General features: G+C 36.4%; 3 protein-coding genes across 5 annotated transcripts in view; 2 read left to right on the top strand and 1 right to left on the bottom strand.

Moving 5' to 3' along the window:
• The window catches only part of zgc:175280 (cationic amino acid transporter 2 family protein), a 52,852-nt gene that overhangs the window by 19,415 nt on the left and 14,192 nt on the right, over positions 1–19,245 (bottom strand). Inside the window, exon 1 of one of the 2 annotated variants that reach the window (XM_058775116.1) lies at positions 840–977. The exons of the other annotated variant lie outside the window; for it this stretch is intronic. The gene's annotated coding sequence lies outside the window, so the exon portion shown is untranslated. Of the gene's footprint in view, positions 1–839; positions 978–19,245 lie in introns of those variants that run through there. 2 annotated transcript variants of the gene reach the window in all.
• Positions 396–10,630, top strand: eif4e1b (eukaryotic translation initiation factor 4E family member 1B). Of its 2 annotated transcripts, none has more exons than XM_058775121.1 (7): positions 396–462; positions 686–777; positions 892–987; positions 2,500–2,563; positions 2,798–2,911; positions 3,054–3,193; positions 4,008–4,925. In XM_058775121.1, the coding sequence occupies exons 1-7, from the start codon at positions 439–441 to the stop codon at positions 4,120–4,122; spliced, it is 645 nt and encodes a 214-aa protein (XP_058631104.1). In that variant the 5' UTR covers positions 396–438; the 3' UTR covers positions 4,123–4,925. The 2 variants fall into 2 exon arrangements, with proteins under 2 accessions (XP_058631104.1, XP_058631103.1); XM_058775120.1 differs by lacking the exon at positions 4,008–4,925 and adding an exon at positions 10,437–10,630 and having other exon boundaries at positions 405–462.
• On the top strand, positions 10,835–17,279 carry casr (calcium-sensing receptor). The gene is made up of 6 exons (XM_058775105.1): positions 10,835–11,033; positions 12,328–12,634; positions 13,451–14,290; positions 14,428–14,658; positions 14,844–14,967; positions 15,817–17,279. The coding sequence occupies exons 1-6, from the start codon at positions 10,837–10,839 to the stop codon at positions 16,959–16,961; spliced, it is 2,844 nt and encodes a 947-aa protein (XP_058631088.1). The 5' UTR covers positions 10,835–10,836; the 3' UTR covers positions 16,962–17,279.

Here is a 19,245-nt window from a genome sequence, read left to right as displayed (position 1 = left end):
CATGAGTGTTTATCATGTTATGCTCAAATGAATCATTTCACGTGACTTTCTCAGACCAATACTTCATATTGATTCAAATATATAAAAATACATTTATACATTTGTTTTTAGACAGAAATGCATACAGTGCTGCTGACCCATAGTGAGGGGGGAGGGGGGACAAAAAGAGGGAAAATATAATTTTGTCATTGATTTATAAACATTTATCCTGCTCCTACCACCCAATCAGGTTTGAAAAGCCATTAAATGGAGAGGAAAAAAGTAAATAATAAAAGAAAATAAATGATTCGTTTTTATGTTATTTTTCAAGTTTGATAGTTGAATTTACAATAGTCAAAACAGTTATTTCCTTTAAAAATCATTATTTTAAAACATGGCTGAACTTATAAATGCACGCGCTGGGCGGGAATAGTCACTCTCGCGCGCTACAGGATTGACATGGCGTCGTGCGCTGTACAGCTGGTGAGCATGTGCTGTCCGAAATGTCATTAAATTACTCGTTTCACTGTGCACACACATGTCAGTCTAACAACATTTGTTTTATTTTACCTGCAATAACTTATAAACGCTGTTGTTTATTTATTGAAGCGATTTCACGACAAAAGTTTTACGGTGTCGAAGATGACCACGTGCGTTTCAATGGTGCGGTTGTCCCCCGCCAATCTTTTCTTTTACATTTTACCAGATTGACAAAGTAACGAGGAAGAAGGTTGAAAAACTGAAATTTGAAACAAACATTTTGAAGGGCCCTTATATGAAGCACCCTTTACAAAACAGGTGTGTTCACACTACCAACGATTGAGAAGTCAAGCATTCCTGTATTCTCGGTGTTTACTCACCCTGCTCTTCCTTGTGCGTCATGTTGTTGTGTCGTTTGTGTACTGTGTGTAGATGGGGTCTTTGGTTCTACAAGAATGATAAGAGCAAAATGTGGCAAGACAATCTAAGGCTCATCACCAAGTTCGACACAGTTGAGGACTTCTGGGCGTAAGTTTAATAAGCTGGGGGGGAAACCGTTGTCCAGGACAGGTGCTTAGAACAGCAATCGAATGTTGCAGTTGATAGACATCATGTATTGTTGCATGTAGTACAATGTTTCCAACTCCGTTGCCTGCACATTTGTTTTAAAAAAAGTTTAGGCTAGTCAACTACTTGTATTTAAGTTGACATACAACTACTGTACTTTTCAAAAGTTTGGTATCAGTAAGATTTGTAATATTTAGTTACAATATGCAGGACTACTCAAATGACCTTTTTTCTTTTCACATGCACCTCCCATTTCGCCAGATCTGTAATGAGAAGTTTATAAATCTGTTGCCAACCAGGATACGTTTTAATTAATAATAATGTTTTTATTATGTACAATAGTTATTACAATTATGTGATTCTTAAATTCCAGTACTAGGTTAAAAAATGACTCAATTACAATTTATACATTGAGTAAACTACAAAATTTTGGAAGTAATGCTTTCTACAGGTGAGGGTTGGTGACCTAAGTGTCACAGAACCACAGCCAAATAAAACCATATTTTCTTCAGTTATATTTTTGTTCATTACAATTTCAAAATAAACGTCTTGACACCCACTTTGATTTTGCATGTTTTAATGTGCACACTGTTCAAAATATTACAGTTTCTATAGCATTCTGTCATAAAACAGTGGTCAGATATTGAATAGTGGGTGAATGGGACCCTTTGAATCAAAATATATTAAAATAAGGATTTTATTTTTATATCCTGTGGTAAAGTTCAACAGTTGCTAGGCCGCTGGAGCTCTCTGCAGGTTAATGGGCTCTTCTACTATTATTATTACAATTTAAAATGACTTTTTTTTTTTTTTAAATACTTATTTGTGTGACGTTAACAGCCTGAGGGGTCTCACATACTGTTACCTTATTGAATTTAGCAATATTATTCAATTTACCTTTTGTTTATTTTTTTACCTTTTTGGTCCCATCATTATTGCTACTGTACATTATATGTTTATTTTAAGCCCTTTTAGAGGTTTAGATTTTAACATTTCTATTCCTTGAAATGCAAATCAAGCTATGTTGTCGTCAGTGTATTTTTATTTACCTAGTGAACAGTCTTAAAAAGCAGTTATTGCATTTGTGTGGAGAGTGTGTAGTTTATGGTCTCTTTGTCTGCCTGGATATCTGTGCAGCAGCAATATGAGATGATAAATCAGTCACGCAATATGATTTTTGGCCAAATTATGCTGCCCCACTAAGAACCACAGCAAACCTGAAGCTCTTAAGAATCACAGTTTTTAAATCCCAGTTTTCAGTAGAGAAATCACAATGACATTTTCCCCAAATCAGAAATATAATTGTGATTATAGTTCTAGAAACCTGGTGACTTGAAAAATCATCAAAGTCACTATTTAAGTCACTCATAAACTTTACACTTGACAGATGTTGTTTTTAAATTTCTCTAAATATTACAGTATTTGTCAATTTCATCTTCAAATGTTTTTCTGATTCACTTTCAATTATTTCAGCTTATACAACAACATACAGCCGCCAAGCAAACTCTCCTCTGGCTGTGACTACTCTATGTTCAAGGTGAACAGGGCATACCTTTCTGCCTATTATTTTATTTTTTAACACCGTGTATAACTGTCCTGTTGATGACTAAAGTATGTTTGCCAGTTCACATGTCTGTCTAAAGTCAGTTCTGTTATTATGCTAGGGCTGTGTTGAAATGGATTAAATCATCAAAAACTGTAAGCTTATGGATAATTCAGATTACACTTATATAGTGACTCTTTGTTAAGCATTTTCTTTGTTGCTTCACAGGATGGCATTGAGCCCATGTGGGAAGACAGGAGTAATAAATGTGGTGGCCGCTGGTTGATTACTCTAGCCAAGCAGCATAGACGCACAGAACTTGACCATTTTTGGCTGGAAACGGTAAGAGAAAATATACATGCTTGCTTGGATTTAATTTATTTTGTCTGTTATTCACGTCATTCTCATTGTGTCATGTAAAGGAAGTTGCTTCAACTACAGCAAAAGAAAGATTACGCTGAATACATATTTGTTCTTGTGGCAGCTGTTGTGTCTTATTGGAGAGGGCTTTGGCTCCTTCAGTCGGGATATCTGTGGAAGTGTAATCAATATTCGTGCCAAAGGGGACAAAATTGCCATCTGGACCTCCAATGCTGAGAACTGTGAGACAGTGACATACATTGGGTAAGCGTGTTTTGAGTTTTATTCAAACATAAGCATTAGCTGGCCAACATGCTCATTTTTGCAAATTAACCTGTACTAAACTTTAAACGGTATATGTTGTACAAAGTGTTTATGATGCTTTGCTGAAGTTCATCTTCTGTGGTTGCTTACATTTTGCTCTGCCTGAGTTTGTTCAAAAGATGCTCAATTATATTATGTAGTATTACGTTATATTATGTCTGTGTGTGTTTGATTTTTATAGATTTGAACATCTTTTGAATAATGTCAGGCAGAGCCAGATGTAAGCATTTGACCACTCACGGTGCTGTAAACATTAATGATCATGGAACGGGAATTTGTGCCTAGCAACCTAATGAAGCTAATTATCCATCATATCAAATGGATGGGGAACGGTCTGCAATCCTCTGCTGCTAGGATATATTGTACAACTACAAGATTCTCAGTGGACTGAATCTATGCAGTGAACACATTTGTTTTGTACTAGATCTAAAAGATGTATTCTGAAATTGTTTAACAATCAGAGCAGATTAGGGTTTGTTTTTGCTTAGGGCACATACTTTCAGACTTTCAGACCACAGAAATCAGGAGTAAGCATTGTAGGTAGAAGAGTGTAGATTTCTTGGCTGTTCTCCAGAAAAGCATCAGTGCCTTGAACTTAATGTGAGCAGCAATCGGCAGCCAATGTACTGAGACAAAAGTGGTGTGATTTGGTGGTATTTTGAAGAGAGAAACACTCTGGGTTTTTTGGTGATATTCCAAAGTCGTTTAGGATTTCAACAAGTTGTTCACTTCCCTCATATTACTTCCCTTTCAGTAAGAAGTATAAAGAAAGTCTTGGGCTCCCGCAGAAACTTGTCATTGGATATCAAGCCCATGCAGACACTGCAACTAAGAGCAACTCCATAACCAAAAACAAGTTTGTTGTTTAAAAAGTGTGCTTTAGTTTGATGCTGTTGCAGAGGCCTGGATGTTTACATTGGTAAAAGAATAATCTTCTATTCATATTTTTTTGTTACTTTATATGTGTGGCTGTAACTTGTGGCATTTAAATTCACCTTGATGATATGCAAGACTTCGTAAATGTTGAACTTGTTTGAGTTGTACTTTTTGTGCTATTGAAGGGATGTCTAAACTGCTAAGACCTTTTTCTTTGAAAATTAAAACGAACTACTTTTGCAAATGTTTGTGGCTTCATGCATGTGTAAAGAGAAAATACTTTGGCTTTCCTTTTGAAGTCCTTTCCTTTCATAATTGAAGTTAAAAAAGTCTTAAAAGACATACTGAACTGCCTTTCAAAGAATCCACTTGTATACATAGATTTACTTAATGGCAGCAGCACTTGAGCTGACGTGGCCACCACAAATTAGTGCAAAAACCTGATGATCCATTACATGTTATCCAGCATAATTTGTGAATGTTCCAGAAAGCATCTTGTGATTTATTAGAAATTAGGAAATCTCTCCTTTAGGTATCTTAAATATTTCTCAATTTTCTGTCATTTTGTTCCTAAAAAAGAATGTGTGTAAACAAATGTTCTGAAACCTTATGGTTCTGAGCATGTTGAATAAAGTAGTTTTTAGCAGATTTTTAGATTTTTCCTAATCCTAACCGTATTTGGGACTGAAAAAGTGTGCTTGAGAGAAATCTTTAGTGACTCACGATTGGTCGTGTACATTTAATCCTGCTTTTGATGCACCACAATTGAAAAATAAATCACAAACATGTTGACAAGCTTGGATGTTTTTCTTTCTTTCTTCTTGTTTGATTAGATTATGGATCCTAACTACAAGTTAGTTAACTTATGTGAATTATATTAAATCCTAAAAAAAATAATGGTTCAATTTGTTTATGAATTCTGTGTAATAGTTCCTGCCCGTCATGATCATTAAGATTAGCTATGAGGGAGGCTTGGATTAGCACTTTTAAAACTAGTATAGCTACTAATGGATCCAGGTTTTTTTTCTCCCACAATGGGAAAGTATCATCTTTAGACTCACTTCTACTTTACATGTGCAAATCTGCTTTATAAAATGCATTGCTTTTGTTTGGACTGGAAATATGTTGACCATTTTAAATGATTTCAGCCATGCTGTTGGAGGTGACTGAAATAGGAGTGACCACAGGATGACCATAACCAGCCAGAGGAAATGGACTGATCTCTGGTTAATGTTTCACCCTTCTCATAGGAACAGCACACACAATCACAGTGCTCAGAATTAATGGAGGAACGCAAAAAATTACCTAACATCAGAACTAGAGGCAAAATATGAAAGCATACAAAATTTTGGTTCGGTTATTACAGAGAGTTGGTTGCTTCTATTATAAATTGTCTTAATATTCACTGGGAATCGTGAATAGTGATCTGGCTTTTGTCTCTTTGTATGGAATTCATGACTTGATGCTTTTAATAAGGTAAGTACCTTTTGTTTTGCACATCTGCTTTTAATGCTTAGTAGTGAAAGAGCCAAAGTGTGAATTCACACTTCATTCAGTCTATTTTTTTTCTTAATTTTTTTTAAGAAACAAAAAGTTGTGATTTTTTTTTGCTTTTGTGTGGGGGAGAAGAAAATATACAAGTACTGATCACTAAGTTTGAGTTTTTTCTTTTCTTCGAAGTTCAATATAACACAAAGTCTGGCATGTCTTTCATATATTTAGAGGTTTTTAATGTAATCATCAGCGTTGTCCTTTGGCATCATTCATGAAATTTGTAAGTTTGTAAAACCCTTAATGTCAGTTATTACAACACTCCAACAACTTGTGGACAAATGAAGACCCATTGTGTTTTATTTAATACACAATTAGATTCTAAGAGACACTGTACAAAAACTTACATTGAGTATGGAATTTTTATCATCAAACTTAATTGAAACTTCTATTCAGCGCACTCTGTATGTGCAGCTCATGCACCCCATTCTCTTACCCTTAACCTTTTTTCCAGGGACATGACCAGTGTTTTGTGGAATAGCCAGGTCCTGATGAAGCATATTTCCAGAGTTAATTAGCTGGATTCTAGAACACTACACCTGGGAAGTGAGTCTAAACTGGCCGTAGCATCACACAGAGATCCAGCAGTGGGAAGGTTAGCCATGTGGAACACCGTGTGGATTTGTCTCACTAATTTACAACTTAAGAAAAAACATGGGGCTAGTTTGAACAAAAGTGTGATTCCACCAACATGGTGGAACTGACCCTAAGTTAAAAAAAAAAGAAAAAAGAATAGTATTATGAAGATCTGCTTTTCAAGCAGTTTGTGATCAGATAAGATGGCGATAGCGCCCTTAGACTGTATTGTTTTGAAAACATTACAATGAATAGTTACACAAGATTATAATTTCTTCCTTACAGTCTTGTGAATTCATTAGTGAAACACTTGGCATAAGCGGAGTTAATGCTTCTGAAACAACAGTTCATTTATTACCTTATCCATTTGATTTAATAAAACAAATTGTCAATAGATTTTTTTGTCCATTCATTTTAATGCTATTAATGAAGTATTTGTGAATGATTTATGAAAAATGTATATATATAAAAAAAATTAGAGTCAGTGTAAAAGGAAAGTTAAAAACAGGAATAAAATAAAGTCAGACTGCATCTCTCCTTCAGACTTGCTTTCTCATGCAAAATGAATGAATGAATTTAGTGAGTGAAGCTGTTCACTTAGAATCTGGGCACAACTACAAAATGGCTGACACTTGGAGTAGTATAGGGAATAAAATAGGGAGTGGTTTTGGCCACAAGGGTCAGTTCTAGTTTTAGGGTCAGTCTCTAGGTTTAGTTCACACATTTCTCTGCTGTGGAGCTATTGGTTTGAATCATAAAGGCTACAGTATCTGCACCATTCTACAGAATTTGTCCAAACTGCTGTCCCACAACCAAAAAAAAAAACATAAAACATTTATAAAGCATTTAAGTATTCATATCTTAGATGTTTACTAAGATCCTTCTATTATCTATTGAAACCCACAATAATTGAAATATTAGTAAGCTTAATGTATATATACAGTACAATCATCATTTTTTAGGTACTTTCAATTGGGAGGTGGCTGTCCTTAACCCTAACCCCTAAATTTTCTTATGAAAATATTGAAATATTCCTGTGTCCCACTCTCTCATAGCTAGAAGGTGTGAGTAGACTGGTCTCAACATTTTGAGGTAAATTGTTTTCAGAAGTCTGAAAATCTGTGTGTATAACTTCAAGGAATGTCACTACCAAACACCATTTTTCTGCAATTAAGCTTTTTTGTGAGTTATTCCAAAGGGAACACATAATCCTTTATTTGGTGAAAATAAACAAAATACAGTACAGTTATGCAAATGTTTTGTATTCTAGTATGTTTCAGTAGTGTTTTAGTAAAATTCTGTAATGTGATGTGGTTGCTACCAAGGCGTTACGGTCTCTACCGAAAATGTGCTGTCACTACCGAAACATGGGATGTTTTGTAAAAAATAAAGTATACTGAATTGATGTCAAGATGTTATGATTTTGGTTCAAACTAATGAATCCTTAACTTTGAAATCGGTATTATTGAATTTTTACCTTTTACAAAGAAAAATTGGATTGAAATTACAACAAATCTCATAAATTACACTTGAAATGTTGTTAAAAATGTCATTGTTATTGATTTACCTCTGAAACTTTTTTAATAAAATAGCAAGTAAATTAAATAATAATAATAATATTTACAATGTAAGCAAAATCTTAATGGGTTCATATAAGCCATCTAATTAAATTATTATTACTGTGTTTTGGTAGTGACAAATTTGTGGAGAGGACAAATATTCCAAAACTCTCTGAAAATACAATATGAGAATTAACTGCACAATTGCTAGAAATGTGTACACTGGATATCATACAATTTGCATACAATACGTTTTTAGACCAAGATTTTTTTTTCCAATTCTGGCCCATATAGGCTGTGGGTACCACTATATAAAGCAAGCTTTCTGTATAGATATTGTAGAATACCTGGGGACTGTTTCATAAAACAAGTTTACCAAACAAGCCAGGCTTATTTCAGTTATTGTGATTTATTTTGAACTAAATCAACTGACAATAAGTCTGACTAACTGAAATAAACCTGGGGCCTGTACCATGAAGCTGGATTAGCTGGCTAGCCAGGTAAGTTTCAGTTTAGCTTGCGCCAACTCTGGGTTTTAGGTACCATGAAAGTAGCTTGGCTTTTAGCTGCGGTCATTGCCATAGTAACTTATGCTCCACAGCTAACCTGCTCCGGGGCAGGTTATGTTCTGAGTTAGAGATCTCAAACTGAAATTGGACCAATCAGATGTGAGCTAACTGACACATGTCTGACACAAAAAAAGTCACTCTCCCAGTTTATCTTGCTCCAAATTGAAGGTCACTAGTACAAAAAAAAAAAAAAAGTTGGTCTGGCCTTGATGATAATTACATTATTTTATATTATTTATTTAATTATATGATTTATATTATTATTAATCCATTACACACAAGCTATTTTAGTTTAACAGTTATTATAAATAATTTATTTTAAATGAATGTTAATAGATACAGATTGTATATAATATAAATAAGTTGTAGAACCAATAATAATGCTTTAAAAATGACTGTGACCTTACATGTTCGAGTCTCTATCGCTGTATATTTCCAACAATATAAACTAACTTAAGCTTCACTTGTGACTGCACTGATAAAGCAATATAATTTATTTTATTTGTCCTCTTTCATGAACAAGTACTTTTTCATTGTAAATGCATTTAAATTAATCATATTTTTCAATCTTTTAACCTTTAGCAAAATCTTTAACTTTTAACCAAGGATTGTGATTGGCTGTTAGCCACTGATGTCACACATTCATGTGCACATGCTCCACAAACTCAGGATCAAAGCCTGAGTTAACAAAGAAAGTTGATGATCAGCATCATGGTACCAACAAAGCCGGATTGGAGAGGTTTGGTTTTGTCAACTCGAAACTAATCCTGTAACTCTGAATTTTTTCATCTACCATCATGGTACAGGCCCCTGGCTTATTTGGTAAACTTGTTTAATGAAACAGGCCCCTGGATGGCCTAGTTAGTAGGACTTTTAGTTTGTTTTCTTTAGTTACATGGTTTTCTTTGTTCTTTTCCCACTACTCTGTGTTGCCATGGTTACTAATGTCATTAGTTCATTCTGTTCAGCTGTGTATCATTAATTTACCTCATTTGTCAGTGTATTTAAGTTAAACCTTTTCTTGAGTTTAGTGTCCGGTCTTGTTTTTGGAAGTTGTGTTGTTTCGGTACCTGCTGTGGCTTACTGTGTGGATCTTTATTAAACTCTCTGTTTTGGATTTGATCTTTTCCTCAGGCACTCCTGCAATGACTGTGACAACTATGTTTGCTAAAATGTGTAGTATAAAACAGAGCAGACTATCCAGAGTATTGTATCCCACAATGTAATGCTCTGAAATTTACATATTTAGTGATATTTTGGCAAGATCTCACAAGCAAGACAGCAGAAAGAGTCACTGAAAATCCACACCACTGTTACACAGACTAACAGCCTGTCTAGAAGGTGCAAATGGTGAAAAGTTCCACACTGTAAAAAAACAAAACAAAAAAGTTGACCCAACCAGCTTCTCAAATTTGTGTTGTATAAACTTAAAACGACAAGTTGAGAAAACTCAAAAATCTGCTGAAGCTGGTTGCCTTAAAATTTTAAGTTGGCTCAACTTTTTTTTACAGTGCAGTGTTAAATATCTTTGGACAAAATATCAGTACTCATGGAATGGTAGAGTTCAATTGTTGGGTTCTGGAAGAAAAAGTCTATTAACTTTCTCCATAGGGGAATTGATTTTGAATGATTAAATATAAACCTTTAAAGACAGACCTACTGTGAGCTACGAGGATGTCAACTGATGGAATATGTTTCAGCTTTTTTTGGAAATAATCATGTTCAGCAGTGAAATTCCTGATGATAAACTATATTGCCCATGCAAACATCTCCACCAATCAGAGAATCGTGACAAGCAAACGAGCACTTTAGTGGTCACACACTCATATGAAGGTCAACTACAAATGACATTGTCTCCCTATGCTTTTTGTGGTGTGTGTCCAGGTAGGTATATAGGCAGATGAAAAAGTGGGTGGGCACTGTTGCACTCTATGCTGCTCGGCCAATCAAATTCAAAGACCGGAACTACTGTAACTGTTGTATAAATATAAACATTCTTTGTTTTTACTGTTTTGTTCATGTTACTAAGTGTCCTTTTTATGTTTTTTCCAGGAATGCCCAACATTCAACCAAACACTGTGTGGTGAATCAAAAATCAAACACTAGCTACTTTAAGTTACTTTCATGGGCTGTGTTTTCCCCCATCCATCACATAATGAACAGGAGAGACATTTACTGGAGGAAGGAACAAAAGAATCTTCATCTCTGCAAATAGACCCATCTATGATCAGCGATGCGGGTGGACTTCTCAGCTCCTTCCCCGCTCAAGAATGTGTTGGTTCGTCTAACACTCTGCATATTGTCTGTTGATTTCATCAACTAAGGGAAGAGCATTTTAAAATAATTTTTGACAGAAGAGGCAATTGACGAAACTAGTGGAAATTCCAAAACCTGACGCTCTGCCAACATCTACCTTGCCCCATGAAGACCGCTTCAGAAACCAACTGAAGCAATGAGGTTTCATCTGAAGTTTTACTGGCACTACCTGGTTCTGCTGGGTTTCAGCGGTGTAATTTCTATCTATGGCCCACACCAGAGGGCCCAGAAGACAGGTGACATACTGCTAGGGGGGCTTTTCCCAATACACTTTGGAGTGGCATCCAAAGACCAGGATCTTGCAGCAAGGCCAGAGTCAACTGAGTGTGTCAGGTATAAACACAACATGATCAGCTTCTCCAAATGCGGTTCAAACTTTTAATATCAAGATAACTGACCTTTGGTAATTAACACATTATGTAGTGACTAAGTCTAAATTTAATGTTGATTAATTTAATGCAACTTTTCTGTGTAGATATAATTTTTATACCTGGTCAGTGTTCAGTAAATTTTGTAATTATATGTAAATTTAGATTTTCACATAATTGTGTCACAGATTTGTGTGTTTTATGTATTTTAAAAAAAAAAAAAAAAAGATTTCCAGATATTCTTAAGGACTTCAGTCAGCGTAGAAAGCCACATTTCATTTGAGGTCCGTTCAGTAGGCTGTTTTAAGTCACTACAAATTTGTGTCTGGAAAGACAAATTTCCAGTGTTTTGTTAGCTTAACAGCAGAACAACCTACACTCAAGCAAATTTGGTGTAGAAACAGTTTTCACTCAGAAATTGCTAGTAAATTTCACAAATAATTACAAAGAAATGTTAAGTAACACATTGAATTAAACATGACATTTTAAATATAATGACTGAAATAGTATTTTTTTGTTTTGTTTTGTTTGTTTGTAAATGTACTCCAATGCCCTCTGCGGAGTGTCTATTTACACAAAGTGCAAATAGCCCGCCTTGTTGGCAGAAGCTATTTACACTAACTCCGCCCACCAATGTGTGATTGGGCTAGTCAACACTACAAAAGACACTTATGCAACAACGTATTCAGTGGCTTTTTTTCCCTCCCTTTTCGAATCTCGTATCACTTTGGAAAGGCATTTATTTTCAATAAAAATGAATGAAATAATCCAAAAGTTGAAAATAAAGTATTGGTTAGGGTTAGGGTAGGTGTAGGGAGGGATTTATTGTCCCAATAAGGTGGCTTCCATTTAATCATTTGAATTAAATTATAATTTACACTCAATACATTATTTTTGCATACTGTTTTATAATGTACTACAATAATGAGATGCAGATAATTGCCATTATTTCCAATAAGTAGTATAGTTTTAACAGCGTAAATAGAATCCATTGCTGTTCACTTAGTGTAAATAGCATTTATTGCTATTTGTACTTAGTGCAAATATCCACTGTTTAATCTTTATTTTATTTAGAACTTAACACAATTTTACAGTGTTTGTCTTTTTCTAAAAGCCTTGCTTTTGTCATGTCATATTAAATATTTTTTTGTCAGTTCTAACTAAGTACTAGTCCTTGTTGTTTAACTTGCCTAAATAATAAATGTGGCCCAAAGTATCAGTCTTTATGCTTTAGAAATATAGGCTACTTTCTTTTTCAGATATAATTTTCGTGGATTCCGTTGGCTACAATCTATGATCTTTGCTATAGAGGAAATCAACAACAGCTCTACTCTTCTTCCAAACATCACGCTTGGCTACCGTATATTTGACACATGTAACACTGTCTCGAAAGGCCTGGAGGCGTCGTTAAGCTTTGTTGCACAGAATAAGATTGATTCACTCAACTTGGATGAGTTCTGTAACTGCACAGGGAACATCCCATCAACCATTGCAGTGGTTGGGGCATCTGGATCTGCAGTATCTACAGCAGTGGCTGACCTTCTGGGCCTCTTCTACATTCCTCAGGTTGTTTTGCAATTTCCAAACCATCTCTAAGTGTTTCATTAGAATAGTTTTTGTGAACAATTACAAGAAGTAAGAAATATGCTTGGTAAATGCAGCATGAATAAATTCATTTTGAATGCTTGTAAAGACAACAGCTGCATTGCACTCATCTGGATAATCTCATTTACTTTTAAGAAATGCTTTAAAGCAAGACACCATAGGTGAATAGGATAAAAAAAAAACATATTACAGTATTGTTTTTTATTGCAAGTTTTCTGAAATGTTATGAATAATATGCAAGTTAGATGTTTTAATTAAATATAAACTAATTTGCATACATTTCCAGGACAGAAATTTGGACATTGGATAAAGCCAGGTTCAAAATTCCTGTTTCATTTTGATGAGTTTTTACAGAGAAAAATGATTATATAAAACTGCAAAGTAAAACAAAAAAACTCATTTTGTAAAACAGCTTATTTAAATCTTAACAATTTAAATCTAATGTACAGACACAATTAAATAAAGTATACTTTAAAAATGTTGTTTTTTTGGATGTTTCCAAGACGGTATGGAAAAATAGCTCAAAATCTCAAAAAAACAATGGCTGTGTCTGTAGCGTCTTGCCTTAAAAATGACTCACTATTATATAATTCTAAACCAATGTCCATTTTTTATGTGGAACACAAAAGGACAATTTTGTCAAAACAAGGTATTATACATGCTAATTTGTATTTTTTATTTATTTTTTTAAACTTGACAGGTATGGTCATGTGCTGTCATTTTATTTAAATAAATGCTGCATAAAAAAAATTGTCCCTCTCCTCTACTGTTTTTCAGATCAGCTATGCTTCGTCCAGTCGACTTCTGAGCAACAAGAATCAGTACAAATCCTTCATGAGAACTATCCCCACAGATGAGTATCAGGCTATTGCCATGGCTGCCATCATTGACCACTTCCAGTGGAACTGGGTGATTGCTATCGCCTCTGACGATGAATATGGCCGGCCGGGTATTGAAAAGTTTGAGAACGAAATGTTTCACAGGGACATCTGCATTGATCTTAATGTTTTAATTTCACAATACATAGATGAAGCTGAGATTCGCCGCCTGGCGGACCGCATCGAAAACTCAACCGCTAAAGTCATTGCCGTGTTTGCTAGTGGACCAGATATTGAGCCACTCATTAAAGAGATGGTGAGGCGAAATGTCACAGACCGTATCTGGTTGGCAAGTGAGGCGTGGGCCAGCTCTAGCCTGGTTGCCAAGCCAGAGTACCTTGATGTCATGGGAGGATCTATTGGCTTTGCACTGAGGGCTGGCCATATACCCGGCTTTAAAGAATTCTTACAGCAAGTGCATCCAAAGAAGTCCAGCCATAACGAGTTTGTGAGAGAATTTTGGGAGGAGACTTTTAACTGTTACTTAGAAGATAGTCCAAGGAATGAGGACAGTGAAAATGGCAGCACAAGTTTCAGACCACTGTGCACCGGTGAAGAAGATATTGCAAGTGTGGAGACGCCGTACCTGGACTACACACACCTAAGGATTTCTTATAACGTGTATGTGGCTGTTTATGCCATAGCACAGGCACTTCAGGACATACTAACCTGCACACCTGGAAAAGGATTGTTTGCTAATGGTTCTTGTGCAGACATTAGGAAAGTTGAAGCTTGGCAGGTGGGTTACTTGCTACATTTATATTTGTGAGCTGCACAAGAATTTTCTGCTGCAGTATTCCAGAAGGTTCCCTTCTGCTCTGCTCTTTCTAAGATAGTAACAAAATGATATTCACATGCCTCTTTTTATTCTAAAAGGTTCTGAAACAACTGAGACACCTCAACTTTATAAACAGCATAGGGGAGAAGGTGCGCTTTGACAATGGCAGTGAGCTCTCAGCAAATTATACGATCATAAACTGGCATCGATCACCTGAGGATGGTTCTGTTGTATTTAAGGAGGTTGGTTATTACAGCATACATAACAAGAATGGGGCCAAGCTTTCCATTGACAAGACTAAGATACTGTGGAACGGCCATCTAACTGAGGTGAGTAAGCATAGAACATACAGTTCCTAGTTTTCTTGCATCTTAGATGATTTATTTAGCCTAGGGTTCATTAACTAATGGAGTACCCAAAGGATCACATCGTTATTCAGTCAGTTACAGCAACAAATGCGACTTGTATGGACCTTTAGCATGAGACAATATATTGCTTCTCTTTTCTCTGCCAGGTACCTTTTTCCAACTGTAGTGAGGAGTGTGAACCTGGAACCAGAAAAGGGATTATTGATGGCAAGCCCACATGCTGCTTTGAGTGTACAGAGTGCTCAGATGGGGAGTACAGTGATCATAAAGGTTAGCAAATTTAGGAATTAGCAACTTTATATCTATTAGAAGACTGTCAACACTTTCTTTGCTGTTGGAAGCAACAATGGTAGAGCAGAGTTTATCTCTAGTCCTAATTAAACAGGATTACTGCACTTCTCTTTCTTTTTTCTGGTATCTTTTTGTACAACTCTTAACAGCAATTCAATGATGTTAAGGATATAATGCAAGAGTGTCCAATCCTGTTCCTGAGGGCCAATGTCCTGTAGACTGTGCAATGCAGTATGGGTGTTCTCTAGCCATCGGTTGTACTCTCATTATTATGGTGCGTTATGGGATTGAATGAGTGCACTTAATAACATCCGCTGGTTTCGGACATCACTACAAACGGTTTTCCCTTCAAATAGTGCGCTAATTAAGACATTACACTTTATCCAGTGGCAGATCCACAGAAATACCCTGGTTCAGGTGTCTGCACCGAGGTGTTCATAATTACTTGAAGTCAAGTCACCTTTATTTATATAGTGCTTTTAACAATACAGACAGTTTCGTGGCTAAATGCAGCTAAAATAAACAGGACAGTTCATCACCCCACAGAAGAGAGGGGCGGGGTGAGCAGAGCTCATTAGCATTTAAAGGGAAATGCAACAAAACAGGTTTCTGGTTAACAAGGTAAAAAGGGTGTTTTTTTACACTACCATTGAGAAATTTTAACCGAAGGATGACTTTTCATTAAGACCCTGAAGAATCATATCAACTTGGGCATGGGCATTCGATGACCCCTTTAACAATTGAATAATTGTATGATTGAGTGTTACTGTAATTATCACAACAGTGTGAATATTGTATTTTTTCCTGATTCTTTTCTTTTCTCCACAGATGCCAGTGTTTGCTCTAAATGCCCAAACAACTCCTGGTCTAACGGCAATCACACATCCTGCTTTCTGAAGGAGATTGAGTTTCTGTCCTGGACCGAACCATTTGGGATTGCTTTGGCCTTATTTGCAGTTCTTGGGGTTCTGTTAACAGCTTTTGTGTTGGGTGTTTTTGTGCAATTCCGTGATACTCCAATTGTGAAAGCATCGAACCGAGAGCTGTCATTTCTTTTGCTTTTCTCACTCATCTGTTGTTTCTCTAGCTCTCTTATATTCATAGGTGAACCACAGGACTGGACGTGCCGTGTACGGCAACCAGCTTTTGGAATCAGCTTTGTGTTATGCATCTCTTGCATTCTAGTTAAAACCAATCGTGTCCTACTGGTGTTTGAAGCCAAAATCCCCACCAGTCTCCACCGTAAATGGTGGGGTCTGAATCTGCAGTTCTTACTTGTGTTCCTGTTCACATTTGTGCAAGTGATGATCTGTGTGGTTTGGTTGTACAATGCTCCACCAGGGAGTTACAAGAACTATGACATTGATGAGATCATCTTTATCACCTGTAACGAGGGCTCCATGATGGCATTGGGCTTCCTCATCGGTTATACGTGCCTGCTGGCAGCTATTTGTTTCTTCTTTGCATTCAAGTCTAGGAAACTTCCTGAAAACTTCACAGAGGCCAAGTTCATAACATTTAGCATGCTGATTTTTTTCATTGTTTGGATCTCCTTCATCCCCGCATACTTCAGCACGTATGGCAAATTTGTCTCAGCGGTTGAGGTCATTGCCATTCTGGCCTCCAGCTTCAGTTTGCTAGCCTGTATCTTTTTCAACAAGGTGTACATCATTCTCCTAAAACCATCCAGGAACACAATTGAGGAGGTTCGCTGTAGCACAGCAGCTCATGCTTTCAAAGCAGCAGCAAAAGCGACACTACGACACAGTTCTGCCTCCAGGAAGAGGTCAAGCAGTGTGGGTGGGTCCTCTGCCTCCTCGCCCTCTTCCTCAATCAGCATGAAGACCAATGGGAATGAAATGGAGTCCCCCTCTACACGGAGACATAGTCAGAAACCAAGGGTGAGCTTTGGAAGTGGAACGGTCAGTCTCTCCTTAAGCTTTGAGGAAGCTAGAAAGAACTCAGTCAAATGAGTGCACAAACTGGTTTGTGAATGATTGTACTTCCACTGTAATCTAAATCTTGTTTTTGATTAAAGGATATAGTTGGTTTTGGCATCACGGTGGTGTTATCACATTGGTTATGTCTATCATTTTCCCCAAAGCAAAATCCACTGAATATGAGAACAGCCAGAACCCCTCCCAGTCTTCAGGCACAGACTAATTTCTGTCAACAAAACTTAGACCTACCATAACTCACTGACACAAAAGACTCATTTGTGTGCGAGCCATTTGTTTACCACAGCATTCATTCATTGCCACTTTTTATGTCACTCTGTTTAAGGCATCTGCAAAAAGCCTTAAATGTAACACAGAAGCAGATAAATAAAACAAAAACACTTGATTTATGTCTAATGTGATTTCTAGTCCCTTGAAAATAGTTTTACTACTTTGCTTACAAGCCTGTAACACAACTTGTATCTACATGGGACTGCTTTTTGAGATGGTGACAACTCCAAGACTGCAAAGGATTTGAAACAGACCCAGAGATGACCTTTCTTGCTCAACAAGCAGGTAAGATACCTGTTGATTACAGGCTCTACACTGTCCTTTTTGACTGGAAGCTCTTTGAACAAAGTTTCTTTTCTTTAACAGCGGATGACTCCTCACATGGTTGCCTTTTTGAATGATCCATTGTGTCAACAGTATTGCTCATAATATGGCTACAAGCTGTCAGAACTAACACACCCCTCACTGCACAACACATCCACTGGTAATAGTGTGACCTTCCCATTCAAGTAACTTAAACCATGCAAAGACAAATTACGTACATTTCCCACCAAGTCTGATGCAACAACTTAAACTATTAATTATTATTACAAGCTTACCATTGTGAATTTTGATAAAGGAGACAGTTTGAACACTGACTTTTTACTTAATATGTCAACAATTGTTTTTTAAACAATAAAAATCTGCCTTTTTCAAGGTACATTTACTCATCTACTCATAAAACAGGTTTGCCAAACAAGCCAGGCTTATTTCAGTTAGTCTGGCTCATTTTGAACCAAATCAATTGACAATAAGTGAGGCTAACTGAAATAAACGTGGCTTTTTATGAAACAGGCCCCAGATCCAGCTAATCATGTCATTTTATGTGCCACAATTTTGGTCTTGATATCCAAATACTAGTCAACAGAAAGTAAATTCTTCTTTCAGTCCAAGAGGCAAAGGAAAGCAGGAAACAAGGTGGTGGTGAAATGAGTAGATAGCTTTGTTGATACTCAGTCTGATTTAATCTGACCAGTGCATCATGTGTTATACTTATGCCTTCACGTGCTATCGGAAATGTCCTATTTCCCACTTATGAAGTCATGATTACGAGCTTGTAGTATTCAAGTGCTTCAATGTCAGAAAGAATAAAATGTAGCATCCCATTGGTTGACAATCATGTAAACATTCGCTGCGCTACACATGCATTTCGGTCAAATACATGTTCATTTCACTGCTTATAAAACATACAATATGCTTCGAATGATCGGTCATATCTAGCCTATAAATACACGACTTTAGCGACAAGACAAAAGGATGTAGTTGTTGTGAGAACAGCATTGACAGCAGCAATGGTTGTGCCCTCCACCATGTTTAAAGTTTATGACCCGCCCAACTCGGAAACTCTGGTATCAAAATTATTTCTGAATTTCCCAGTAGTAAATACGACTTGAGAGGCCGTTCATGTCCAATTTCCGATTAGGAAACTCGTATTATACGACAATACCGATAGCACGTGAAGGCAGCATTAAGCACAAGGAACGGAAAATTACTTCACAAGAGAGGAAGTATACAATATGTTTGCTCTGTTTAATCAAGTGGATCAGCTGACTTAAATTCAGATGGCATAAATCTCACTAACACTGATGTTCAGATTAAAAGTCAAGATTAATAAAAGCATAAACATTCAATGCATGTGTTGAAATGAGATTTAGTGACATTTATGTTCAGAAGGACATCCTTAATTGCTTGCAACATTGGGCCTGTCCCAATACCCACATTTGCAGTCTTGGCCACTTGAACGCGTGAATGCGACAGGAAGTACACAAGACTGTCCACACTAAATCCACACTATTCTGAGCAGTATTTCAAGCTAAGCATATTCCATCGTTCATCATGTTCAGGAACTCGTGTGCCCCGAAATCGTGAGATGTAAAGGAAAATTGTAAAATTGCAGTGTAAATTAATTTAATTGGATTACATATAAATTGTATAAAATGTAGTATATTTAATATCTGATCACAATTAAAAGCACCACAATTAAATTGTG

The sequence above is a fragment of the Onychostoma macrolepis genome, chromosome 05, assembly GCF_012432095.1.
Source record: "Onychostoma macrolepis isolate SWU-2019 chromosome 05, ASM1243209v1, whole genome shotgun sequence".
Lineage (NCBI taxonomy): Eukaryota > Metazoa > Chordata > Actinopteri > Cypriniformes > Cyprinidae > Onychostoma > Onychostoma macrolepis.
The sequence above is the reverse complement of the archived record's forward strand: the minus strand, read 5'-3'. Positions and strand labels throughout refer to the sequence as shown.

What these genes read in the sequence shown, in the direction of transcription:
- casr (XM_058775105.1), top strand. Translation starts at nt 10,837, where the DNA reads ATGAGGTTTCATCTGAAGTTTTACTGGCACTACCTGGTTCTGCTGGGT. An exon ending in GCCTCTTCTACATTCCTCAG is followed by an intron (nt 12,635 to 13,450) that starts GTTGTTTTGCAA and finishes ACTGTTTTTCAG; the next exon opens with ATCAGCTATGCTTCGTCCAG. An exon ending in GGAACGGCCATCTAACTGAG is followed by an intron (nt 14,659 to 14,843) that starts GTGAGTAAGCAT and finishes TTTCTCTGCCAG; the next exon opens with GTACCTTTTTCCAACTGTAG.
- eif4e1b (XM_058775120.1), top strand. Translation starts at nt 439, where the DNA reads ATGGCGTCGTGCGCTGTACAGCTG. An exon ending in CGTCGTGCGCTGTACAGCTG is followed by an intron (nt 463 to 685) that starts GTGAGCATGTGC and finishes ACATTTTACCAG; the next exon opens with ATTGACAAAGTAACGAGGAA. An exon ending in AAGCACCCTTTACAAAACAG is followed by an intron (nt 778 to 891) that starts GTGTGTTCACAC and finishes TACTGTGTGTAG; the next exon opens with ATGGGGTCTTTGGTTCTACA.